This window comes from Coffea eugenioides, chromosome 9, assembly GCF_003713205.1.
Source record: "Coffea eugenioides isolate CCC68of chromosome 9, Ceug_1.0, whole genome shotgun sequence".
In the NCBI taxonomy this organism is placed as follows: Eukaryota; Viridiplantae; Streptophyta; class Magnoliopsida; order Gentianales; family Rubiaceae; genus Coffea; species Coffea eugenioides.
The window spans coordinates 1,045,155-1,071,681 of record NC_040043.1 but is presented as its reverse complement, the minus strand read 5'-3'; the positions used below and the strand labels follow the sequence as shown (position 1 = coordinate 1,071,681).

The 26,527-nt window shown below is 35.8% G+C and overlaps 4 protein-coding genes and 1 long non-coding RNA gene across 5 annotated transcripts; 2 read left to right on the top strand and 3 right to left on the bottom strand.

Moving 5' to 3' along the window:
* Positions 1-298: 298 nt before the first annotated feature.
* On the bottom strand, positions 299-2,467 carry LOC113783207. Its single transcript, XM_027329280.1, has one exon. The coding sequence runs from the start codon at positions 2,465-2,467 to the stop codon at positions 299-301; it is 2,169 nt and encodes a 722-aa protein (XP_027185081.1).
* A 4,247-nt stretch (positions 2,468-6,714) lies between these two features.
* Positions 6,715-10,864, top strand: LOC113783206 (probable LRR receptor-like serine/threonine-protein kinase At3g47570). The gene is made up of 3 exons (XM_027329279.1): positions 6,715-7,561; positions 8,249-10,252; positions 10,372-10,864. The coding sequence occupies exons 1-3, from the start codon at positions 6,715-6,717 to the stop codon at positions 10,728-10,730; spliced, it is 3,210 nt and encodes a 1,069-aa protein (XP_027185080.1). The 3' UTR covers positions 10,731-10,864.
* A 1,249-nt stretch (positions 10,865-12,113) lies between these two features.
* LOC113783204 (urease accessory protein D-like) lies at positions 12,114-14,176 on the bottom strand. The gene is made up of 4 exons (XM_027329278.1): positions 14,105-14,176; positions 13,332-13,565; positions 12,208-12,289; positions 12,114-12,124 (listed from the first exon to the last, which is right to left on the bottom strand). The coding sequence occupies exons 1-4, from the start codon at positions 14,174-14,176 to the stop codon at positions 12,114-12,116; spliced, it is 399 nt and encodes a 132-aa protein (XP_027185079.1).
* Positions 14,177-15,295: 1,119 nt separating this feature from the next.
* Positions 15,296-15,829, bottom strand: LOC113783547. The gene is made up of 3 exons (XR_003469920.1): positions 15,760-15,829; positions 15,481-15,555; positions 15,296-15,340 (listed from the first exon to the last, which is right to left on the bottom strand). It is a non-coding gene; the product is annotated as an uncharacterized LOC113783547 (long non-coding RNA).
* Positions 15,830-20,272: 4,443 nt separating this feature from the next.
* Positions 20,273-26,303, top strand: LOC113783545 (T-complex protein 1 subunit gamma). The gene is made up of 13 exons (XM_027329708.1): positions 20,273-20,423; positions 20,902-20,963; positions 21,631-21,703; positions 22,142-22,209; positions 22,303-22,372; positions 22,804-22,872; positions 22,960-23,031; positions 23,590-23,663; positions 24,235-24,897; positions 24,974-25,099; positions 25,244-25,348; positions 25,454-25,528; positions 25,777-26,303. The coding sequence occupies exons 1-13, from the start codon at positions 20,399-20,401 to the stop codon at positions 25,963-25,965; spliced, it is 1,671 nt and encodes a 556-aa protein (XP_027185509.1). The 5' UTR covers positions 20,273-20,398; the 3' UTR covers positions 25,966-26,303.
* The last annotated feature ends 224 nt before the right edge of the window (positions 26,304-26,527 follow it).

Sequence of the window (26,527 nt, the reverse complement as noted above, 5' to 3'; positions counted from 1 at the left end):
CAGTGAGTGTAATGCACCTAATGTGTATTTTAGGTCCTCACTCCACTCTACTTCAGGAGTTGTCTCCAACTCGAGGTACCTGGTCAAAGCCACCTCCAATTTATCCCTGCCAACAGTTTCAAACACTTCCTGCACTGCAGGGTCAACAGCACTCACAGAGGAAACAGAACTGAAGTTGGAGTTTGAGGGGTATTTCATGGTATCAAAGATATTAAAATGCACAATTTCCCTATCAAATTCCATAGACAAGGTGCCCCTGTTAACATCAATTTTCGTTTGTGCTGTGCTCATAAAGGGTCTACCTAATAACAAAGGTGAGGGGATCGGGTGAGTGGTCATCATCCATATCAAGTACATAAAAATTAGCTGGAAACACCAAGTCATTAACTTTCACTAACACATCTTCAACCAACCCATCAGGGTATGCATTGGTTCGGTCAGCTAATTGAATAATTATCCCAGTTTCTTTTAATGGACCAAGTTTTAGAGAAGCATAGATAGATTTAGGCATGACATTAATCGATACTCCCAGATCCAACATGACCCTTCTAATCACAGTGTTGCCTATCCTACAGGGGATAGTAAACATACCTGAGTCCCCGCACTTGGGTGGAAGCTTCCTCTGCAGGACCGCTGACACATTTTCTCCAACAATAACCCGTTCATCCCCCCTCAACCGCCTTCGGTTGACACACAAGTCCCTTAGAAATTTGGCATATTTTGGTACTTGTTTGATTGCGTCTAACAGGGGGATATTTATCTCAACCTTGCGAAAAACCTCCAAGATCTCCTTCTCTTTATCTTGCTTCTTCGATTTTTCCAACCTGCTAGGGAAAGGAGGTGTGTTAGTTTTAACTGTAATTACTGGGTCTGGGAGTACCTTTGGGTCTGCACCATTGCTGTCCTCCCTCTCAAGCTCATTTTCGATCTTTTCCTCATCCTTATCTTTAGGGATCACAGGTTCATGCCCCTGAATTTCCTTCCAGCTCCTTAGGATCATTGCGCTCACGTTCTTCGGATTTAATTCAGGTTGAGACGGCAATTTACCTTGGTTCTGGGAATCCAAGCGGTTGATTGTTGTGGCTATTTGACTTATCTGATTCCTTATGTCCTGCATTTCGGAGTCCGTCCTTTGCTGATTTTGCGTAATGGTTGCCTCCGTCCTTTGCTGATTTTGCGTAATGGTCGCCATCATTTGTTTCATCATCTCCTCCAAAGATGGACCAGAACTTGGGGGCGGAGGTGGTCGGGGTTGGTATTGCTGCTGGTACCCTGGTTGCTTATTTGGCACGAAATTAGACTGCCTGTTCGATGCAAAGTTGGGCTGCCTATTTCCTCCATAACTGAAATTCGGGTGATCCTTCCAACCGGGATTGTACGTATTCGAGTACGGGTCATAGGGCCTTCTTGGCGCGGGCGCGTGACCAGTCATGTTCACTTGCTCTGCACTTTCTTCCAAAATTGTTGGGCACATGTCTGTAGAATGACCCATACCAGTGCAAATCCCGCACACCTTAGCCTGCGATGCATTTCCTACAGCCAGTTGCCTCACAAATGAAGTCAACTCAGTTAGCTGCTGCTGGATAGAGGATGTCTCTACCTCATTCACCTTGCGTATTGGAACATCCTCCCTCGTACCGAATTGTTGTGAATTTTCTGCCATCCCCTCTATTAACTCCCGTGCTTCCTGAGTGGTTTTGTTCACCAGTGCCCCTCCACTTGCAGCATCAATTATGCTCCTGTCTCTGAAAAGGAGTCCCTCGTAAAAATACTGAATGAGCAACTGCTCACTTATCTGGTGCTGGGGACACTTGTGCAACAAGTTTTTGAACCTTTCCCAATACTCATAGAGTGACTCCCGTAGATACTGTTTGATCCCACAAATTTCTTTCCTCAAACTTGCAGCCCTGGACACAGGAAAATACTTATCCAAAAATTTTTTCTTCAGTTGGTCCCACGTGATGATGCTCCCTGGTGACAGGTAGTACAACCAGTCCTTCGCAGAATCTTTCAAAGAGAAGGGGAATGCCCTCATTTTTATCTGCTCTTCTGTGATTCCCGGGGGCTTTATACTATTGCACACGACATCAAACTCCTGCAGATGATTATACGGCTCCTCACCTGGTAAACCATGAAAAGAAGGTAAAAGATGAATTAGACCTGATTTCAATTCAAATGAAGTGTTATCACTCAAATTCGGGAAAGTAATGCATAAATGCTGCTGATTTAAATCAGGAGCAGCCAACTCCCTTAGTGTTCGTGCGTTAGCCATGGTAACCTCCTCTTGATCAGAGTCAGTCGAAGTGTCACCAAACGAATCCGTCGGTTCACCTCTCGGCTCAGGTCTCTGAGATGCAGCACTGGACTGCTCCTTTCTGAGCTGTCTGGTTTCCTTCCTCGTTCTACGCGCGATCTTCTTTACTTCAGGGTCAAAAATCAAATCACCTGTACGAGAGGACCGAGGCATACATTAGAAAAATACCAGAAAATTAGAACAAAAATGAATTTAAAAAGAGACAGATAATAACGCCCGTCCCAGGCAACGGCGCCAAAAATTGACAGGTGCCGAACCTGTGCAATAATAATAATAAAATCCTAACTACCACTAAAAGCAGTCAATAATTAATCCTAGATACTGGAGCAGGGACTCTAGGTGTGCAATGTGTTACTTGATCACCCTATTTTCGAAGAGTTTGTTTAATCCGATATACCAGAATTAATTAGTTGACGAAAATTACTGAATAGTAGACAGTGGCAAGTAGGGTCGTCTCCTCAGGGACTGGGGATATTTGTCTCTTTTACATTCCAATTGGTAAGGGGGGATTTCACCAGAATGAAACTAAAATCAGTTGAACAATTCAACAAAAAAAAAACAATAATTAACTAGCACAGATATAGCAGGGATTAAATCAAGAATAAATAAATTCTAGCTAAGGATGCAACTACTCAGGCACAGTCCACTTATCCGATCATTGATGCAAGGGAGGTTCTCTTAAGTTCTTAATAGGTTAGTTATAATCGCCGATAAACTCTAACGACCAATTTTTCCTTAAATTATTGATAACTAAGGTACGACCGTTGATTACCCCTAACCAGAAAATACTCCTAGGTACGACCGTAGGAATTAATTTTTCAATTGCATTAATAACTAGAAAAACCTAGCCCTAATCAATAACACGCTATGAAGGTTATTTAAATTAGATTGCACGTTCCCCTAATGTGTAAACACACCAGTTGCCACTAATATTAATCAATCAAACAATTACGGATTTAATTGACTAAATTGGCACGAGATTAATAAATCACATTGAACATCGGGCCCTTGACATCCAATTAATAAAATAATCCCATGAAAATACAAGCAGGCAACGTGCAAATATTAATAAATTAAGAACGCGTGTAAACTAGTTAGATCTCACAGATTTTCAGGAATGCGCCGTCGATTTGATCCTTGACTAGATGGAAGGCTTAGCCGCGCCGCATAATTAAATCACCACACGAATAAATGGATTGCAAAGGCATTGCGTTTTTTTACTAAAAAGCAAGGAATAAGTGATATTTTTCCCGTTGAGAAATATTGTCGAACACCTGGCGTGTGTCAGAGGCCAGTCAGAAAAAGAAAGAAGGAAAACTAAAAGAACTGAAGTAAAAGCTAAAAGCTAAAAGCCGCCGTCTCTTGCTCTGTACGTTCTCTACTTATAGAGAAATAAAAGGAAGTTGACTAAAGCTCTCTAGTCTGTGGTCCCACCAATTGGCACAAGTCTGCCGAATTTCTACTTAGTTTCTTAGGCTTTGTACATTTCCTCCTTTTGGCCAAATGACTAGTGGTCTTTATTCCATGGGCCCCCACCGAAATTGAGAAGATGAATTACCAAGGCTAGGCCTTGCCGAATTGATTCTTAGTAATATGCTCTAAAAGTCCCTCCATTTGGTAATTTTTTTGCTTCACTTCTGAAATTGATTCCAAATACCAAATATGAGTAAATATCAGCAATCAACACAATATTTGTCAGGGATAGAAGGGAAAATTAATAATAAAATTACTAACAAATTATACCCTATCATTAGGTAAATTCACTAATTCATTATATGGCTTCTTCTATTAAGATGATTTGCATACATATCTCTCATCTATTACTTGCAAATTGATTGTATTGACTTTTTCTTTTGTGATATCACCAACGTTATTAATCACAAATTCGATTATTCTTCCATTTGTGGGGTTAAGGCGTCATTGATTTTCTAGCTTTTCCTGCACGTTGAGATGAAGTTCTATATCACAAATTTCTATACAAAGTCATCGTTCAGAATATTCGAGGAACCATCACTTCAGTTTCTTGCAAAATGACCAAGACTTAGTATTTGAAGGTGACAAATAACTATTTTTATTATTATTAGTTACAAGAAAGCCAGCGATACCTTGATTTAGTGGTAAAAACAATTAAAGTGAAGGACCCAAAAAAAGAAGAAGAGGTTTTTGGATTCAAATGTTACTAAATGAAAGTTTAGTCTTAATTTTATGTTATTATTTGTCCTACTACTTGGAATCAGTTTGTCAAGCTGCTGAATTATAATGTGCTTGTCTTGATGCAACCATTTAATTAGTTGTAATATTATGAGGAAAAAGAAAAAAAAAAAAAAAGAACCCTATAACTAAATGCTTTGGTAAGTATCGGTTAGTTGTGTTGTGTTACTACATATAAAAAAAATTTAAACAAAATTTAAAAAAATGTAACCAAATGCTTTCCTAAACATGTTGGCGTAAACAAAATTTTGCCTACGTCTGAGAAGAATAAATTGAAACGAGAAATGAGTACTTTGTTTAGTAGTTATACAGAGACAATTTTTACTGTACAAAAAAAAATAACAACAAAACACTAGGAAATTACAGGTTGTTCCAAATTAATAGAAGACTTTCTTTAAGTAAATTTGCTAATTCATAATTTGAGCTGCTTCTATTTGTACGATTTCAACAAATCTCTCATCTTTTAATTGCCAATTAATGTGGATGAGTAGAAGTCATGTCTATTGATAGGTAGTACTAATGTGATGTTACTTGTTTTCTGGCTTCCTGATTTCGTGTACCTCACCAACGTTATTAACCCATTATTCTTGCATGTGTGGGGCTGAACCATCCTTAATTTTCTTGCGTTTCCTGCACGAATGAGTTGAAGATGCATAAGTCACAAATTTTCTGTTCAGAATAGTTGAGGAACAATCAATTTTTTTTCTTGCATAAGACTAAGACTTGGTAAGGTCAACTCACCAGAGTCCCAGTATGGAATTTTCCCAGTCTTCCCACGCGTTAGAAAATTATCAAATGAAGGATAAAGACTCTGTCCCTTGAAGAGTTTCGACCATAAGTCATGACTACTGCTTGATGGCTCTTCATTTTTATTAGAAATTCTGTACTTTTCAAGATTGTTCAAACTTAGGAATTTAGCTGGAGGCCTTCGACCAAATTTTTTTTAAAATACTGTTTAACGTCCAAATGTGAAAACTCATGATTTTGATTAATCCTTGAACTTTGGCGAATTAGTTTTGATCATGGGTCTTTAGATTCTAACAAGATTCCCACCAAGGTTTCAAGAAAGATGCCTTGATTGGATTGCAATGAATCTGGAATTCCCAGTGCCGTTCCATGAAGTTTTTTAACTGACTAATTTGCGTCAACGATTTTTTTCAAGTTTACTTTTCTTTGTTTGATTAATGAGTGCCCAATACACTAATTAAGGCGTTAGATTTTTCAGAAAGTGCATAAGATGTGAGATGTCACTTTTTCACAGTGCGAATGATAGAGTTACATGTTGCTCTTTATTTTTGTGTTCCTGGCATCCAAAAAAATTAATCATAATTTGAAAGAAGACTTATGAACAACGAGATTGGTTTCTGGAGCAACACCTATGAAGACTTCAAAAATGTTCCAGTGAGAAATTTTCCCCAAACTCTGACATCTCCGGAAAGCAAAAGATACTTAAAAAGAAAAAAAAAAGGTTTTTTTTTTCATGAAGGCATAGTAATAAATAATCTGAAAAATGGCCGCGAAAATTACAGTAATTTCCTTGATACTAGGATTGGCATTTATTGTGTAGTATGTGGTTAACTAATTACATTTCATTATTTCCACGAATGGGCATCATTTTTTTTTTTTGGGGGGCATCATCTAATTTGCTGTTTTGTGTAGACATAGGTTTGGGTTTGAGTTTAATTTTACCATTTATTATAGTTATTAAACTTTGTTTATTTAAGTGCAGAAAAGCATTGGTTTAGACGCTCCAATAGAATATATATACTCATAATAGTGCTACGTTAATATTTTAATAAATTTGAAATGAACCTACAATATAAAAGCCTTTGTTTAATTAAGAATTTTTAGTTGATAGCAAGATTTGGAATTAACACAAAAGTTAAGGGATTAAATAAAGAATTTCCCATTTTTGCTTTCTCTTTCGCTTCCCTCTCTTTTTGGGCTATGGCACCCCCAAAGTGGAAACTAAATAAATTCTCCTCTTTACAAAAAGCAAATGGTCATAACTTGACTGTAAAATTCCCTAGAATAGTAGTCAAAAGAATTCCAATCAGCATCACAATTACATCACTGGTCAATTGGAACTTAATCTGAAAACAGAAATCAAATTAACAAACATTAGTCATAATATTACTGAGACCGCTATATATTGCGACTCCTCACCCATCATATAGCAATCATTAGCCATGGAGAAATTTCACAACCTTTTCCCACTTGGACTACTTGTGTTGCTATGCTTTCTTTCAGCTTCCTTCGCCATGTTCCCGACCAATGTTACCACTGATCAGTCATCTCTTCTTGCCTTGAGAGCTCACATTTCGGTTGACCCTCTACAAATCTTGGCCAAAAACTGGTCTGTCAGCTCTTCGGTCTGCGATTGGATTGGAGTCACTTGTGGCTCTCGGCATCGTAGAGTGACTGCCTTGGACATTTCAAATATGAATCTTTCCGGCACCTTACCTCCACAACTGGGAAATCTATCATTTCTTGTTTCTCTTGACATGAGTGCGAACAACTTCCATGGAGAGATGCCGCATGAAATTGCTCGTTTGCGCCGATTGAAAGTACTTAATCTAGCCATCAACAATCTCAAAGGAGAGTTACCCTGGTGGATTGGTTCATTTCATCAGCTTCGTCACTTGAATCTTAGAAACAATAGTTTCACTGGTCTAATCCCTTCTTCCATCGCGAACATGTCAAAGCTGGAGGAGATAAGTCTTTCGTACAGCCTTCTGCAAGGAAACATTCCCACGGGGATTTTCAATATTTCCTCCCTGCAAGTGATTAACCTTAGAAATAATGGCCTATCGGGAGTTCTTCCAAGTGACATGTGCTACCATCTTCCTGGACTGAGTTTCCTTTCCCTATCATTTAACAAGTTAAATGGTCAATTACCATCAAGTAATTTAGCTCAATGTTCAGAACTTCGGGTGCTGTCTTTGTCTTCCAACGAATTTGGAGGTTCCATACCAAAAGAAATTGGAGCACTGAAGAAGCTTGAGGAGCTGTACTTGGGTCACAACTATTTAGAAGGTAAGACCCTTGCTAATTAATTCTTTCACCATATATGGACAAAGCCAAATAGCACATGTCTTGCACAATTTTTACTCTATCTTTCCAGATTCCAACTCAAACGGCAAAAGATAAAAGAAAAATTTAGATCTGAAGATTGTTTTCTGCCGAATGAATTCTCAAAATGCTGCCTCAAGGAAAGAATTGTTACCAAAGATTTTCAGAATTTTTGTTTCCTTTACAGCTACGAAGACAAGGGATATATGCTGTAGATAAGAATATGGTCCTGAAGGACAAGTTAATGGTGAAAACATATTTATATTTTCTTAGGGCTCTACATAATAGGAAAAAAAATTGAAAATAAAGTTAATTTTCACATGCATTTACTTTAAAATGTCTTTTTTTAATTCCAAAACGAGCAAATTTCAAAATGTTGAGGGGTGCCGGGATGTGGCCAATTTTCCGCTTTTGGCCCATTAATTAATTTTCTCATTTACTTTTCTTCAAAATGCCCATCAAATATCTCAACTTCTTGATATTTATTCCATTTCATTTTTGCAGGCCAAATTCCAAAAGAGATTGGTAATTCAACTATGATTAAAATACAAAATTTTGCATCCAACAACTTAACGGGTAAGACAATTTTTTTAATGGCAGAAATTAGAGACTTATATGGTTTAATATATGTGGTCAATATTATTCTGACAGGTGTAATGCCACGAGAGATTGGTAACTGGTACTTTCTCCAACAACTCGACATGGAATCCAATAGCTTAACTGGTTCCATACCAATAGAGATCTTCAACCTCTCAAAGTTGAGTGTTATGTCAGTTGCGCAAAATCAACTTTCAGGCAATCTTCCATCAACATTCGATTGTAGGCTTCCCAGTCTAGAAGCGCTTTATCTGGACATTAATTACTTTTCTGGAGCATTACCTAGTTCAATCTCAAATTCTTCTAATCTCCGTGACATAGAATTTGGTCTTAACAAGTTCACGGGTCCAATTCCCACTTCCATGGGAGACCTGAGGTTCCTTGAACGGCTGAATCTAAACGTCAACCTTTTAGTGAGCGACTCCTCATCTCCAGAGCTGAGCTTCATCACTTCATTGGCAAAATGCCAATATTTGGTAGCATTGTCTTTGGATGGCAATCCATTGAATGGGATCATTCCAGACTCGGTCAGTAATCTTTCAACTTCCCTTGAAGAACTAAATGCAGCGAATTGTAAAATAAAAGGTAGCATTCCTGATGGAATTGGAAACTTGAGAAGTTTGATCCTATTAGACCTATCAAACAATAAGCTAAATGGGTCGTTGCCAGCTACAATAAAAGATTTGCAAAAGCTTCAATACATGGATCTCAGTATGAACAAACTAATTAGCAGAGTCCCCCTGCATTTGCTCTGTGCTCTCCACAACTTGGATACAATGAACCTTGGACAAAATCAATTTATGGCCTCAATTCCAAAGTGCTTCGGAAATCTTACTTCCCTGAGGCATCTCAACCTAAGTCACAACAGACTATATTCTGCTCCACCTGAGGAAATATGGAACCTAAAAGATCTCTTGGAGCTTGACCTCTCCTCAAATCTGCTGAGTGGATCTTTGCCGTATGCTATTACGAATATGAAGATGGCAAATTGGGTAGATTTGTCAACCAATCAATTCTCAGGTGGCATTCCTGACTCAATTGGAGATATGCAGACCCTGCAAAATCTTTCTCTAGCACACAACAGATTGCAAGGATCAATCCCAGAATCGATTGGCAAGATGTTAAGCTTGGAGTCATTGGATCTATCACATAACTTTCTCTCTGGATCAATTCCAATGTCAATGGAGAACCTTCGGCATCTCAAATATATCAATCTCTCTTTTAACAATTTAAGTGGTGAAATTCCATCCAAAGGGCCATTTACAAACTGCACTGCCGAATCCTTCACTTCAAATCAGGCCCTCTGTGGAGCTCGAAGGTTTCATGTGCCCCCATGTCCAACTATTTCAGCTCACAGATCAAGAACAAAAAGAGTGCGTCGAATGATTTATATTCTACTGGGGGTGATAATAGCAGTGGGAGCCTTGTCCTTTGGATTTGTTTACCTGAGATATCGAAAGAAAGATGTATTTTCCAGTGGAGCAGATTTATCCTTAGTTGCAATGCCAGAAAGAATTTCATATTTTGAACTACTACAAGCAACTAATGGGTACAATGAAAGCAATTTGTTGGGGGCTGGAAGCTTTGGATCTGTTTACAGAGGTACTCTTGATGATGGAAGGGCTGTGGCTGTTAAAGTGTTCAATTTACAAGTCGATGGAGCGTTCAAGAGTTTTGATGTAGAATGTGAGGTGTTGCGCAATCTTCGCCATCGAAACCTCACAAGAGTCATTAGTAGCTGCTCTACCCCTGACTTTAAGGCATTAGTGCTTGAGTTCATGCCTAATGGGAGTCTTGAGAAGTGGTTATATTCGCACAACTATTTTTCCGATCTGATGCAAAGATTGGATATATTGATTGATGTGGCATGCGCATTGCAATATCTCCACTGTGAGTATTCAACTCCAGTAATTCACTGTGATCTGAAGCCAAGTAATGTGCTGTTGGATCAAGACATGGTTGCCCATCTAAGTGATTTTGGCCTTACAAAGTTGTTGGGCGAGGAGAACAGCATCACATACACCGAAACACTAGCCACACTTGGCTATCTCGCACCAGGTGAAGAATTTTCCAACACAGCTAAATTACTATTTCCCCAGTTGTTTTAGTCACAAGTTCCATATTATAAATATACAATCAATTTTACAACACATGATGAATTTATATGCGTCTTACAGAGTATGGGTTGCAAGGATTGGTATCAGCAAAATGCGACATCTACAGTTTTGGAATCATGATAATGGAAGTCTTCACGAGAACAAATCCCAACAGTGAAATGTTTGGTGAAAAATTGAGCCTGAAGAGCTGGGTGGCTAATTCAATGCCTGATGGATTAGCTCTTGTGATAGATGCTAATTTGCTAAAGGAAAGTGATGAATGCATTGGTGAAAAGCTAAGCTGCATAGCCTCAATCATGAAAGTGGCTCTGGGCTGCACGATGGAGTCCCCAAGAGAGAGAAGTAGCATACAAGATGTTCTCGTTGCGCTGAAAAAGATCAAACTTCAGTACATGAGTCCCTTGTGTTCAGGGACTTAACGGTGCATGCATGTTCTCTGAGCAGGATTGCAGCCTTCTTCTTGATTGTCTCTAAGCAGGGACTTAACGGTGTTGTACTGGCAGGGCCATTTCTTTTTCCAAATTTTGAAACATTTAAATGCCCAGTTTTGGGTCAAAAATATAACTCATTTTCGTGTCTGGCTCAAAAGGGTAAGCTACATTTCCTACAACCTTTTAATATCATTTATTGTGATAGGGGTTTACATTATTACAGCACTTAAAATATCAGGGGTGCTACGCAAAATTGTCAGAAACCTAAAGGGAGGTTTATAAAATTATCCCCACAACAAATTTTGCAACCAGGATTAGGCCAGATACAATATCATAGATTAAATTACCACTTAATTAAGACAATCTTCTTTGGAAAAAAAAAAATACAAACAGAGCAATGAGCTTATGAGCCTCTTCCAGCATCTTGGATGACTTTATGATGTTTCCTAAGCAACAAAAAGGCCCTCCACAATCATTGATATGGTGACACACCAAGCAGTGAGTCCAGGCCAGACGACTGACATTGAAGAAAACTGTAAACTGACTCAGTCGTCATTGCAGCAATTCGAACCACAACACCTCTCCCCTGCGGAAAACAGGGAGGAGTTGGCATGTCTTCAAATGAAGAATGTAACACGTATCATTAGTTAAACAAAATTTGACGCATGAAACAATTTGTACAAAAGCTAAATTTGCCTAATATGATGGAATTTTCACTACATCAACGTCAGAGTAGAAATTTCAGAAGCTATGCCAAACATTCTTACAGAAAATGTTACTTTAGTTTAAGAAAAGAAGCATTTTTTACAATAAGGAGTTCAAGAGAAAGCATGACTGCAAGGTGGAAAGCTTGTCAATCTTCAAGTCTAACCATCTGTGCATGTAATGGAGACAGGCAAAATTCTATACGATGATCCAAAATCCTGTAAAATCCTGTAATATACTTGCTCATGTCGTGTAACCCACTGATTAGCATAAGATTCTCAAAGAGCTATCCAAAGACATTAGAAATTCCATGAGGATCTTGAAGCATATATGACACGACTAGTAGAAGACCCTGACTGCAACTGTAGATGTAAAGCCTTGCAGATTAGTCAGTGGTATTAAACAAGCAACTAAAATAAAATTTCCTTGGAACAGAACCTATTGAATATTGACTGTAAAAAGAGCCTACCATTGCAAGAAAACTAACACCCATGTGAAAAAAATCTACCTTTTGACCAAAGACGCTGCAGGAGGCCAAAAAGCTGGGTCTGGTCAAAAAAGGATTGTCATTGACATCTCCATATCGTCCAGAGCTACCTGAAGGAATACGTAATTGCTGAGACATCAAGTTTTTCACATTTTCCTGAATTTGGTCTTGAATGAACTTCAGCTTTGGGCTAAAATTAAAAAGATTTGTAGTCTCTCAGTTAACAAAGATTAAGTAGTGGAAAGGAAATAATCATATAAAGAATAAAAGTACCCAAAAGTATAACCATCGCAATTACTTGATAATCTTGCATCCGTTCAGCAATACTGCTATACCTTCCCTGCTCTAGCAATATCTGTGATCAAAGTAAAAAAATCTGAGCCATTTAAATGAGAAGGATAACCATCATCCAGATACAACAGAGTCAATCTTTTAGAAGGAAAAATTTCAGAGAAGAGAACTGAATTAAAGGTAACCATTCTTGGATCAACATTCTTTAATTAGTTCAGATGTAAAGAAAACAAAATGAGTTTGTTTTAGAGTCTGATGTATAGAAAATACCGAAATACCGAAAGCAAGAGTCTCCCAACACAAGGGAGTCAAGAAACCCAAATGAAGAGAGCATTCTGAGACTTCACCAACAACTAATGATTATTCATGTGTGAAAAAGGAAAACAAAAGATTCCTGATAGAGGAAAAAAAAATTAACTAAATGATCTCCATGTTGAAGACAATAGAAGATTGGGTAACATAACACCTGTCCATGACAAAGTGCTAGATGATCTTTAAGCAAGCCAAAGTTCAAAAAGTGCACCAAAGTTCCGAGTAAATCAGTTTGAAGATCTGAAGCTTGTATCCCCATGAGATGTTTGCATTTGATTATTTCAACTAATAACAACATTAATTGCCATCGAGAAACACATTCTCCAGGCTCAGTCCATCAGAATAAAGCAATTTTCCAAAAAAATTTTTTTTTTTTGGGAATTCATCTCAAAGATGTTTCCTATCATTGAGGCATCTAATCAACATTTGCTCAAAGTCATTTGACAAAATTAATTTACCATGTTCCTGTAAACTGCAGCTGCCATGATTACAATATTCTATTATCCAACATGGCATATATTCCCAGGATTAAGGCCTGTATATGCATAAATTGACTAAAAGGACATTAAATGACCACAGGTTGAAAGCTCAAAAGCAATTAAAAAAAATACGACATTCTACAAAAATCTAAAGATATTCAAGATTGACATGAATCTATTGCAAGCAATAGTTCAAAAAATAAAAATTTCTTATAAGATTAAAATATTTCAGTTTCACCACTCTCTTCAATATCACACGCTTAGCATACAATGATGCTAGCATAGTTAAAAAACATGGCTTGAGGATGACAATACCGTGTCAAGAAACAAAGGCTCATCAGCTTCCAGAAAAATGTTGTTAGTGCTCTTGTAAAGTTCAAAGTCCCACTTTTCACCTCTTCCATAACGGCCGCTAGTTATCCAATCAACAATGAGCAAGCTGGAGCTGGGAAAGACTTTGAATACTTGAGTTTGAGAATACTTTGCAGTTGAAAAACATGTAACTGGATCTGGAATCACAGCCAAAAGTGCATCACTTCCAATTCTTGCCTACTGTGCGGCACAAAAAGCTGCTATTACCAATAGCTTTAAAACTCAGGAAAGATATTGTATAAGTGGGATACTAGATTATACAAAATTGGCTTGAGAAGCTAAAGTACTCTTCCCCAATAACACTATTTTTTGAAGCAGCAGAATGAAACACCCAGGTTTTTACAGCCATAATATCTTCTTTTTTTTGGTCCAAAACAAGAACAAGCCAAGATGAAAATTCTGTGTCTATGTCAGCACAGACAATTCATAGCCATGCACAGTACTTTTTTTTTTTTGGTCTCGGACCCATCTTACTTCCACCTGTTGCCTATCAGAAAAATTTGCTTGCATAAAGTACTACATTTTTGTATTTCAGATCCAATGGTAAATCCAAGAGGTGATTTAAAGATAACAAGGGGTTACGAGAGTCTATTAAAGGTTCGTGAAAAGTAATACAAAGAAAATGAAGGAAGCAGTTTAGACAATGGTTTTACTACTAACTTTTTATTCGAATTTTGATATTGTTGATCAAATTAAGCTAGGATGAATCTTATTACTTCAGAGTCAGACATCCTCATACTACTTATTTGCAGTGAATCTAGATTCCAGATTTCCAGCAGGTACCTCATTTCACGAGGTGAAGTTTTAGGTGTTCCTTTAGGAATGGTAGAAAAGCGTTGTAGAATAATCTAGCAAGTTTTTGTATCAGGGTCCTTATCTATAGATTAGCTTTTAATAGTGCTTTTAATAGTTTTAATGTTGTGTGACTCATGTGCTCTTTCAATAACTTGCAAAAGGGATTCCTGTGGCCCTTGAATGCTTGACCTAAACTTGTCTTGAAATATAAATGCATCCTAGGATTTCTTCTTATTGACCATCTTCTCTTCTAAACTGTACAGCTCCAATCAAAATCCTTATTCTAGCTGTCTTCTAGCCTGCACGTCCTCCCTTTTCCACAAGTTCAGATTATTCTGTCCCAACCTCTTACACTTCAAAATCAAACCATCCCCTCCATCCCAAGATCTTCCTCGAGTAGATCTACTTCATGATGTCCAAAGAATTAGACCATTCAGGACTGGAAACCTTTTCTGGTGAACAGATCTAACAGGAACTATGAAGTGTATCCCAATAAACAAGTGAGACAACTGGACAACTTGAGTGTGTCCATAATTTCTATAAAAACAAATTGGCCATCTCATGAATTAGGTTTCCCACATCAAAATTTTTAAGTAAACATAATATGATTTAAGAAAATAGCACTTTCCTCTCTAGCACTTTATTGATTAAAAGATGCAAAACTTGGCTTCAGAATAATGTTGGCAACATAATGCTAGTAACAAATATGTTGGTAACATAATGGTACTAGCAAATTCTCAAAAGAAAATCAAGTGCAACCGCACATAAAACTTGTACAATGCTGCAAGCATCAGGAACAGCTGAAGAAACTTTGAAGGCAATCAAAAGCAAACACCATCTGGAAAAGCATTTCATGTACGAGATCATTGAAAACGTTTCTTGATAATTACTGCCTTTAATTAGGTGACAGACATGTTCAACTCCAATCCCAAATTAACATGTCAAATGCAGCCTAGGTCCAATTTTCCTTTATACTTTTTGACCAATCTAGACTCCACGGTGACAAACAAATCACTGTCGTGGGGAAACTGTTAAAAGTTAACCGGACATTATCAAACACAAACACCAATAAATGCTCAATTAGCTTATTCATCAAGCAAAATGGCGATTACCTCCGGGACTTGTTCAGAGCACTTTGATTCCACAGATTTGTAGACCTGTATACCAATAGTGTAGACCAAATTAAGCAAGCATCATAAAAAACGAAAGAAAAATAAAGCATTACAGAGTCCAACAATACTTAATAGCAAATGCAAAACAAAAACCATAAGATGGAACATAGCATCAAAGATTTGACCTTTGTTGAAGCTTGAGTGGTCAACATTGTGGTGCACCCATCACCAACTGAAATATCACACTTTATAGAATCACCCTATTTATACATACAACAAATTTAATCACTCAAATCAAAACATAGAACTATTACAGACTATTCGACTATTGACAAAAAACAGAAATGCACAAAAACCATACACATCTCTTTATGCAGGGAAATGGAGAGTGTGCATACCGACACAATTCCACCAGCATAAGTGATAGTGTAAATCCAAACAGTGTCAGTTTGAGAAGGACCCACCTGCCAATACCACCATAAAAATGAAAACCCATATCAAGAATCAAACGTTCTTTCTTGTATGCCAACATAATTACTTCAGAATGTTGGTTTTCGCTATAGGCATCAATATGGAGGGAACATTATTGGGGATGATGAATTTAAGAGGATACTTTGAGTAGCAGCGAGTAGCAGTTGACTTTCCACCTACTCTCTCCACCACCACCTTTCCTGTTTCCATCTGTGTCCCCGATTCTGTCAAAGGGTCTCAAAGTCCAATTCCTGTTGGGAATTTTAAGGTGGGCTTACTGCAATTTCTTTCTATCACTATAATATAAAATTAACACTACAATAAAATTTCAATTAAAACTCCCTTACACTGTCAATATATATAAAATTAACTCTATAATAAAACTTCAATTACACTCACTTATTTTTGTATTGATAATGTAAGCCCACTGATCAATTCTAATATGAAATAAGCTTCCACAAGGCCTCAATTAACTCAAATCTACTCTACCTATCTTTACTTGCTTATCCACCACACAGTTGGGTCATTACAAACCAATTCAAACTAAACTCAACACAATGATGTTTAGTTTATACAAACTTATGTCTTTGTACTCTAGTTGTGTGTTTGTATAAACGCAAGGGTAAGGTCCGTAAGGAGGGCTTCTCCGCCTCTGCATTAGTTTTGAAAATAAATAAAGAAGATGAGGAGGATTCATCTCATTTTCTTTGAAGTTGTTAACTTAAAAAGTTTATATCCTTTTAGATTATTAGTTTTTGGGATGTTTTAAAACAATATAACTATAGCTGTGTTTGGTTGCTGTTTACGTATTGTGGCAGTTTAAATTTTGATGTATGAGTTTTTGATCAAAACAGGCTAGAGAAATCAAAACTGAAGCACAAGTTCTAAGCCCCTCTTCAGAGAAGTAATCAACAAGAGGCAATATACTACATATAGTTGCCATGGACTGTCATAACTCTACAAGGCAAGCTTTAGGTACTTGAATTTTCAATTTACTAGTAATATCTTATTTTCCTCATATTACCGTAAATTAATCACCAAATTCAAAATCTATTCGACTTATTTGTTTTGTTGGATTTTTATTTGAAGAAGACCCCATTTCTGTAGAAGTAAATGGTCCTAATCAAGAGGAATAAAGTATATATTCCAGGTAATTATGTTCTGTCTTTTATCTTTACATGTGAATAAAATAATACAAGTGCTATTAGCATACTCTGTGGGGATGTGTTACAAAATAGACATGTTATTATTGTAAGTTTTTTTCTTTTTTAATGTAATATTTATTATATTAAATGTCAAAATGGAGGATACAAGTATTGCTAAAACTAACAAAAGTGTGTACACACATATATAAAACTATTGGAATTAATCTAACAGTCAAGAAAGAGCTTTTAGAATCTTTTTCGCTATCAGGTTTAAGGTTCAAATCTTATGCTTGATAGTTTGGAGGAAAACATAGCTAAGTCGTATAGATTTATTCACGTATAAATGTTTAGCCTTTATTTTCTTGGACTTTATGCAATAAGAAGATGTTAAATGCTGCGCTTTATCATATTTTCTGCTTAACTTTTTTACTTGATTAACAAATGGAGAAGAAAATAAATTCAACTTTACCAAAGAGAATTCGATCATTAAAATTGACAGTTTTGATCCATTATCTATAAATCACATAACCAATCAAGCTAATTAATTGAATTGTGATTTTATTATGATATATTAACAAACTAATATTGTTTGTGTTTATCAACAAGTATATAAAATTGGTTTTGAATTATCTAGATGCCACATGAGCTTTTTCTTTATAGGGTTTTTTTCAATCAGAATTTTGGAACATATTCTACACAATACACTATTTATATATTAAAGAGTAAAGGTTTTTGGAAGGTTGTTTTAAAGTTAACCATAAATTATCAACTGCATAAAACAAAAGTTTGCCACTTTGTTGATTTAAGTTGGCAATTGTAGTAAATATTCACTATCATGTATGAAGAAATCAAGTAGATACATTCAACACTATATGTCATATACTCGTATTTTTCTTGTTTGAGTGAAAATGAATTTTGTTCAATGCCTTTAATATAAAAAGAACTTCGATAAAATAGTGTAACACTATAGTTCCATTAGTAAAACTATTACCTCATACAAATTTAAAGAACATGTGGTTCAGTAGATTTACCTCTATTCTACCATATACATGAAATCAAGTGTTAAGAAAAACCATGCAATAAATTTGGCATGTTATATTAGATAATCATTTTTAAGTGCTTTAAGTTTTACTAAGTATATTTCTATTCCCAAATTTATAGAACATCTCTTAATAGTGTCAATATAACGTGCTTATCATTGAAATTTTGTTAATTTTAAGTTCTAAACTCTAAATTATATTGTAATGTTAAAGGCACTTATATTTATGTTTCCTTTGAACATGATGCAGAAAGCAAAAGAATTATTCCAAGAAAATATATGCAAAGTGCACCATCAATTCAAAGTCTAAACAAAGAAAAGGAAAAGATATACTGCCAATTGGAAAAAATGGTGCAAAGAAACAAGAAAGGAAGATTACTTAAAGAGAGAGCACAACGAAGCAAGTATTGCATTTGAGTTCTATTAACTTTGCTCATGTGTTGAGTATTAAAGCTAGATTATTGACTTGAAGACATATCTCTTATATTGCAATTTCAAATTCTAGATTTTATAATTATGTTGATTATTTTGTAAAAATTATTTCCAATTATATATTGTCTTCTTAAATTTCATTTGATGGTGGTTGTTTACCATATATCTATATTGAAAATTTAGATTTAATGTTTGAATCCTATATATGAACATATTGTTTGCTGGTTAGGGCATGCGATATTAAGAAAGGAAAAGTTATGTGTACTAGATCAACTATTATACACTTCCACATTACTACCCTACCTTCACAAATAGCTATCATTATGAATTGTCTTTACTAAAAAAATGTGAAATAAAAAGGAATATTAGTTTATTGTAATAGTAATTTCTATTGGATTAGTTTATTTTAGCAAGGGGTACACTATGACACTATTATTTGCAACAAAAATTTATTTAAACATATTACTAATTAAGTAACTAGTGACGATTTCTATGTAAACTTAAGATTTCTTGTTCTTGGTGTATTATGTTATCTATACGTTTCAAATATATTATTTTCATTATCTAATTCATGCTAAATCATCCATTGCTTTATGCATTAATATGTAGAGGAAATGTAGGATATTTTTCTAATTTACTGGTAAAATGAGGATACATAAAGAAGATAGCAACTACTTTTACACCACTTTCCTACAATTTTCCTATTGACAAAAAACATTACCAAATATTATTACATAATGTCTTTTTAATCCATGCCTAAACAAGCTTAACATATTATTATACGGTTGTGTATGTAAAATGACATCCAACAAGCTTTAGAAAACTTAATTGGACATCTTAAAATATTTAGTCGGGGCTCATATATTTTATAGATCAATCTTTTATATATTGTCAGTATATACACTAGTGGACCCAAATGCATGTTATATATGTAAAATTTGAATTTCAGATTAAAACTCAAATTATGATCTAGACATGATTGTATATACATTGACAGTATATAAAAAATTAATCCACATTTTATGATAAAATTTTAATTTAAAGAAATGAAAGGCCTAAGAAAAATGATGGATGAGATTGTATGTAAAAATGTGACATATAGCTCTAATATGGGAAAGCCGTCATTGGATTATGGATAATATGGAAAAAAGATGAAATAAAGAGATAACTTAACCAATATTGGAATAATAAAGTAATAAAAAATTAAAGACGCTTTTAACACATACATGCAGTGAAAACAAAAAAGGTTAAAAGAATCAAAATAAGGAAATAGTGAAAATGGAATATAATGAATTTATACATTTAAGAGTGTTATAAACCGTCGCCTATTTTTGCATTTATCAATTCTGTATCATTTATGGATACAATATTGAGTAAATTACAAATACCATCTTACAATCTCTTCGATTAGAGTCAGATAAATAAATCTCTTCCAATGAGATGGACAGTCACGTGCTCGATGAAGATTTTCATTAGGTGTTAATCATTTAACTCCAAAAAAATAAATAATTTATTCTGATTTTTTTGATTTCGTAATGTTCAATTGCATTTGACAGATATCTTTTTTAAATTTCTTTTTTTTGTTTGTAATTTTAATGCTCTATTACCTATTACTATAAAAGAAACACCCACATATTTAATTAGCCGCCATAACAAAAAGAGGGTGAGAAGAATAGAAAATTGATATATATATATATATAGTATAAGCTGACTCAAATCCCTCGCTTACACGCCCTTTTTCTATAACTTTTTAGTAAGGGTGTTGCGAAATTAATGGGACCCCCTACTGCGACGTGGCATGAAACAATTGGACATTCGCAATAAAATGTGACGGCCCAGTGACAACGTCAAAAATGCCCAAAACCTTCCAGGGTTTTCCATTCCACCAGCGCGATTCAAATTACTCATAGACACTTGTCTCGCCCAAATCGTAAAAAAGCAGTAGAGCCCTCCAAAAACTTCCCTCATTCTCACACAGCAAATCCTTTCTATTTCTCTGTCGATTGAATCAGAAAAATGCACGCCCCAGTTTTAGTCCTCAGTAAGCAATTTTACTTCATTTTTAGTTTTTAATTCCTTATTTTGCAGCCTTATGAGTTCTTCTTTTTCTGTCTTAGCCCCCTAGATTTTACGATTTATGAGTAACAAGTTTTGATCTTTGGTAGTATACGATGTTGAGGTGAAGTCAGTTTGGGTTGGAGGGTGAAGAAATGCATTTGCATACTTAGTTTTGTTTTATTTATTTATTTATTTATTTATTTTCCTGAAATTTTAGATGTGATGAAATAATGTGGCTGTGCCCTAGAGGTTGAGGGAATGTTTCTGCAATTGTTCAGTGTTTTTTGCGTAGTACATTGACTTTGATAGATTGTACTTTTCACTAGCTTGATTGGAGCTGTGCGGCGTAGTTTGGAGGATGGTTGTATTTGTTGATTTTTGGGTTGTGTAATCTTTTTAAATTATTTTTTTTTTGTTTTCAATCTTGGTTCTTAATAAATTGTTTGTTTGTGATTGAGCAGAGGATACTTTGAAACGAGAGTCCGGAAATAAGGTGCACTATGCTAACATCCAAGCATCTAAGGTATGAAGTGATTGCATTTGGATTTTTTTTAGACAGACAAATAATTCTTTATTATTTTTTGTGAAAGGAATTTGTTTTAGTAGAGTCATACATTGATTGGCGTTGATTGAAATAGTTGTTGCCTTTATTATTCGAATGCCTTTGTATACGTGGTGAGGTAACTAAATTTGTTGGGGGAACTGAAAAGAAACTTTGTTGATATTAAGAGTCAATTGAAAACTTAGATTTGGTCAGCATAGTGGCATCAAGAAGAGATTTTTTGGATTATGGTGAATAGGTGAATTTGGATGTTGTTCGGAATGGGTATTTGAAAATGTTTTTTGTGTTTACTCTGCTTTTGTCATTCGAAGTTTTGAAAGTTAAGGTGGTTAGACACAGCCCTGAATGTGGTTGACTAAGGCTGTGTTTGGATATTTTTGGAAGTGATGATTTGAGGTCTTAAAGATATACTATTGAAATATCAAAAAGATTTGAAAAAACTATTCACTTGTAGTTGTATGTTCACTGGATGTCATAGTTATGGTATGGAACTTTTTCTGTTGGTTGACATGCAGTTAAGCTATTGGTCCCATTCAACCATTTCTACATTTCTTTCTGTGGATACAAAATTCTATGTACTGAAGGTTGGCATACTTGTCTTAATTGCATTGTTCATCTATACTCCCAGGCTGTTGCAGACATTATTCGCACCACTTTGGGTCCTCGATCTATGTTGAAGATGCTTCTTGACGCAGCTGGAGGTAATAGTTCTGCTTGTGCATTATTAACAGCTAATTGATATATGTGAAAACATTTGCCTTTTCATCTTTGACATCATTTCTGCCACTCAAATCTAGAGTTGAGGGTGGGATGGAGAGATAATTTTTATTTGTAGATATTGATTGGGGTCATCCTCTAATAAGTCACAGATTAAGCTGACTGCCTTTCTTTGTCTCAATCTAGAGAAATTTTATCCCTTCCCTTTCTTTTTTAATGGGCACATGGGTGGGAAGCAATTTGAAAATATGCTTTTGTAATGAAATGAGAGCTTTTTTCTCTTCTCATCTTTTGAGTGGAATGCAGGACTTTTTCACATTTTTGCAATCTAAATTTTCCCATTTTAAACTCTCTCAAACACTCTTTGACCATCTGTGTTTGGTGAGATCCTTGTTTACATTTTTTTTAATGGATTCATACAGGTATTGTAGTGACCAATGATGGAAATGCTATTCTTCGTGAGTTAGATCTTGCACACCCAGCTGCAAAGGTACATAAACTCTCTCCATTTTTGCCTGTGATTGTGGTTCTTGTGGTGATTAGGTATCTTTTTGTAATTTTGTTATTTGTTGGGGTGCTGCAGTCCATGATTGAACTAAGTCGCACTCAAGATGAGGAGGTTGGAGATGGAACTACGTCTGTTATTGTACTTGGTAAGTTTTTTATCTTATTTATGGTCCTATTTAGAGCTTCTTAAATGCAAGAGGAGTTTCTAAAAAAAAAATTAGGAGGATTTGTATTCTTTTTTCCTGTCTCTTTGCTATATGGTGGCTTCTTTTGCCCAAGTTGTGCTATTGGTTGCTAAAAAGCAATTAGTAATTGCTAAAGCATCCTATGTTCTGCATTTGGACAATTTGAGTAGATTTTGAAGTAGAAACATGGTTTAACTAGTTTTGCTTGATATCGGGTGCAATCTTTTTTCTCTATCACCTTATGTGTGTATGACTGATATCTTACATGATGGTGTTATTCTATCTTATTTATATTGCTAGAGCTTGTCAGGAAGGCAACTTGTATGGTTTAGTTAATATGTTAGATGACTTGACTAATTCCTCTTATTTACCATCTTGAAAACTTTTTTAAGCTGGTGAGATGCTTCATGTTGCTGAAGCCTTCATTGACAACCACTATCATCCAACAGTAATTTGCCGAGGTAGCATTTTTTTACATTTTGTGCTTATCATTTCATTATTGGGGCAAAACTCTGTTTCTGATGAATGCTTGGTACTTGTTACTGTAGCTTACAACAAAGCTCTAGAAGATGCCATAGCTGTGCTGGAAAAGATAGCTATGACTGTTGACGTTAAGGATCGTAAGTTCCTTTTTTACTTTCTTCAGAAGTTCCAAAAATTTTATAGCAGTTTACTTTTTCACTTTTAGGCAGTATAGTTTGCAGTGCGATGATGGCCATTTGGCCTTGTAGTCTTATACGGCTAGTTGCCTTATAAAAATGGTGCTTGCTGCTATTCTATTCATTTAGCATGTTAGTCTCTGAACCATAATATTTTTCACCTGGCTGTTTTGCTAATTATGTTTCGCTGATAGACCAGTTAGCATATGTTGTGCATGGTAGTGTTTTTCCTAGACCTTGCCTCCTGTTTTCTCCTTATTTTGTTGAATGAATATTGTTGTTGGTCCATCTCTTCTCCCTCCTTTGTTGGTGTTGGTTTATTTATTTCTAAAATTCCCTCCTATCCCTGGTACACATAGGAAATAACAATTTTAGATTAATTTTGTACTTGAAGATAGAAAAAATTGCTTGAAAATGTGCCTTTTGAAATTGGTTTTAATTTTCTTCCCATTCGCATATATTAACTGTTCAGAATTTTTTTGGCTTCTCACAAATAAATACATTGTATTGTTTTGGCAGGTGCAACAATGTTAGGCCTTGTAAAGAGCTGTATTGGCACAAAATTTACTAGTCAATTTGGGAATCTTATTGCAGTAAGCAACATATATCCTGCTCTCTCTCTCTCTCTAATTGTTTCTTAAATTGGGAATGGTGAAATTTATCCTTTGAATGACAAATTTTACATTTTCTTACTGATAAGTTTGTATTTGTAAATGTTTGTTTTATGATTACTAGCAGTTATTTCTGTACTTCAGTAACACCTGTCTTCAGAAAAATGAATCTCCTTCTATGGAACGGGTTTTACTCCCTGTAGCATGATAATCCTATCAAGTTTAGCCTTTTAATTGATTCCTCATGTGACTGATTGTGCTTCTTTACCTCCTATGTTGGTTAATATCAGGTAAAACTGGGGTACTCTTTACCTCCAATCAGCTACTAAGACCTTATCCTTGGACTGTCATAACTTATTTGATCATGGCTTTGAAGAAGTATATTTTTTGTGCATAATATAACTGTTAATATCTATTCTTAAATTGGAATTCCTGAAGGCTCAATGTTGATTAATCAATTTTCTGAATGACTTTTAGACTTCTGTATAAATTTTTATTGCCATGCGTTGAATATTTATCTTGGAATCATTTGATATCTCTGATTGTCTTCTAGGATTTAGCAATTGATGCTACAACAACTGTGGGAGTGGAAGTTGGACAAGGCATCCGTGAAGTGGATATTAAGAAATATGTCAAGGTTGAGAAGGTTCCGGGTGGGCAACTGGAAGATTCACAGGTCCTTAAGGGAGTTATGTTTAACAAGGATGTGGTTGCCCCTGGCAAAATGAGAAGAAAGATTGTAAATCCTCGTATCATCCTTCTAGATTGTCCCCTGGAGTACAAGAAAGGCGAGAATCAAACAAATGCAGAATTGCTGAGGGAAGAAGATTGGAGCGTGTTATTAAAAATGGAAGAGGAGTACATTGAGAACCTTTGCATGCAGATACTGAAGTTTAAGCCTGATTTAGTGATAACAGAAAAGGGGCTGAGTGATCTAACATGCCATTATCTGAGCAAGGCTGGCGTTTCTGCAATTAGGAGGTTGAGAAAGACGGACAATAACAGGATTGCCAAGGCATGTGGGGCAGTTATTGTGAACCGACCTGATGAGTTACAGGAATCTGATGTTGGGACTGGAGCTGGGCTATTTGAGGTGAGGAAAATTGGGGATGAGTTCTTTGCATTCATTGTTGATTGCAAGGATCCAAAAGCATGTACTGTTCTCTTAAGGGGTGCCAGCAAAGACCTATTGAATGAAGTAGAAAGAAATTTACAGGTTGGTTTAGATTGATTTAGTTATTGTATAACGGCTATGGAACAATGTTTTTGACTCTATTTAAATTGTCCTACAGGATGCGATGTCTGTTGCAAGAAACATTGTCAAGAATCCAAAACTTGTTCCTGGTGGTGGTGCAACTGAGTTGACTGTATCAGCGATTTTAAAGCAGAAGAGCTCATCTGTTGAAGGCATTGAAAAGGTGGATTGCTCTTCTTTATGCATTCCTATTATTTTTGGAGCTAGTATTTTTCTCAGATTCAACTGCTAATTTCAGGAATCAGTTGATTCCACTGAGAATTGTTTTAATATTTCAATTCTATTTCAATTCTGTCTTGTGCTGCAGTGGCCTTATGAAGCTGCTGCAATTGCCTTTGAGGCAATACCACGAACTTTGGCTCAGAATTGTGGTGTCAATGTTATTCGAACAATGACTTCCTTGCGTGGGACGGTAAGAGCCTCGAGTCTGAAATTATTTTCTGGAATGATGTTTGCGTCTTTATTTCCTTGTAGTCAATGTGTACTGGACTTTGATATCAGTTATATGTTATTGTAGCATGCAAATGGTGAAAATGCTTGGATTGGCATAGATGGTAATACTGGTGCAATTGCTGATATGAAGGAGAGGAAGGTATGATCTTCTTCCCCTTACATCTGGATTAAGTCTTGTCTTCTAACGTAACTAGAAATTTATCCAAAATCTAGTTTTGTTTCAGTGACTATTTACTTCTTCTTAGGACTAGCTATGGTACTCTAACTACATAAATTTCCTGATCTTTTATTAAGTTTAGTTTTCAGTTTTGCAAATTTGAGCTTCTTAAAAGTCAGGTATTATGGTCTGAGGATCACACGAGTAGCTTACTTCTTTTAAAATTCCAGATATGGGATTCCTACACTGTGAAGGTACAAGCATTTAAAACAGCCATCGAAGCTGCCTGCATGCTTCTAAGAATTGATGACATTGTGAGTGGAATAAAAAAGAAGCAGGCACCTGGAGCAGGGGCTTCATCAAAGCCCAAAGTTGAAGAAGAAGGTGAAGCAGAGAATGAAGCACTAATTCCTGAATGAGAAACGGCAAAAACTTTTGGCACTTAAGCACCATCTTTGATGAGTCTATCTTACAGTTTGGAGTTGTTTTTGGTTTGTATGCTGTAAAAAGAGTTTAACTGAGCTGATTTTTTGGTCTAATTATTCGAACTAAACTTTCTCTGCTGCTTTGGCCGCATGTAGTATCATGGTCAAGTGCAAGCTAGTATCCAGTGATCTTGCCTCTTGGTAGCTCGATGAACTTTGAGCATTTTTTAGCAGTTTAGTATACTTCTTTCAAGTCCTGCAAATGACATTTTGCGATCGTGTAGTACAAGCTTTTGTTTCTTTGTATCTCAGTAAGAATTGATTTCTTCCCTCTTCCTGCTACCTTATTTGTGATAGTTTCTACTGCCTAGCAAATCTAGATTGCTGAGCTTGTTCTATTTCAGGGTGGTTGACACTATTGGAAGCGGGTGCTGGTAGGGATTGAATATTGGGCATGGAATCTTTCAGAGAATTTTGTTTTGCATATAGAATGTAGCCAGTTTCCTTAACTAGTATCATCAGAATTGAAGCCAGTTTCCTTAACCACTTAGCGTCA

Coding starts and splice junctions, on each gene's coding strand:
- LOC113783545 (XM_027329708.1), top strand. CDS start 20,399: ATGCACGCCCCAGTTTTAGTCCTCA. Junction 23,032..23,589: donor GACTGTTGACGTTAAGGATC/GTAAGTTCCTTT, acceptor TTGTTTTGGCAG/GTGCAACAATGTTAGGCCTT. Junction 24,898..24,973: donor AAGTAGAAAGAAATTTACAG/GTTGGTTTAGAT, acceptor ATTGTCCTACAG/GATGCGATGTCTGTTGCAAG.
- LOC113783207 (XM_027329280.1), bottom strand. CDS start 2,467: ATGCCTCGGTCCTCTCGTACAGGTGATTTGATTTTTGACCCTGAAGTA.
- LOC113783206 (XM_027329279.1), top strand. CDS start 6,715: ATGGAGAAATTTCACAACCTTTTCCCACTTGGACTACTTGTGTTGCTA. Junction 7,562..8,248: donor GGGTCACAACTATTTAGAAG/GTAAGACCCTTG, acceptor TTATTCTGACAG/GTGTAATGCCACGAGAGATT. Junction 10,253..10,371: donor ACTTGGCTATCTCGCACCAG/GTGAAGAATTTT, acceptor TGCGTCTTACAG/AGTATGGGTTGCAAGGATTG.
- LOC113783204 (XM_027329278.1), bottom strand. CDS start 14,176: ATGAGGTACCTGCTGGAAATCTGGAATCTAGATTCACTGCAAATAAGT. Junction 13,566..14,104: donor TGAGGATGTCTGACTCTGAA/GTAATAAGATTC, acceptor GCCGCACAGTAG/GCAAGAATTGGAAGTGATGC. Junction 12,290..13,331: donor AGCCTTTGTTTCTTGACACG/GTATTGTCATCC, acceptor CTTTGATCACAG/ATATTGCTAGAGCAGGGAAG.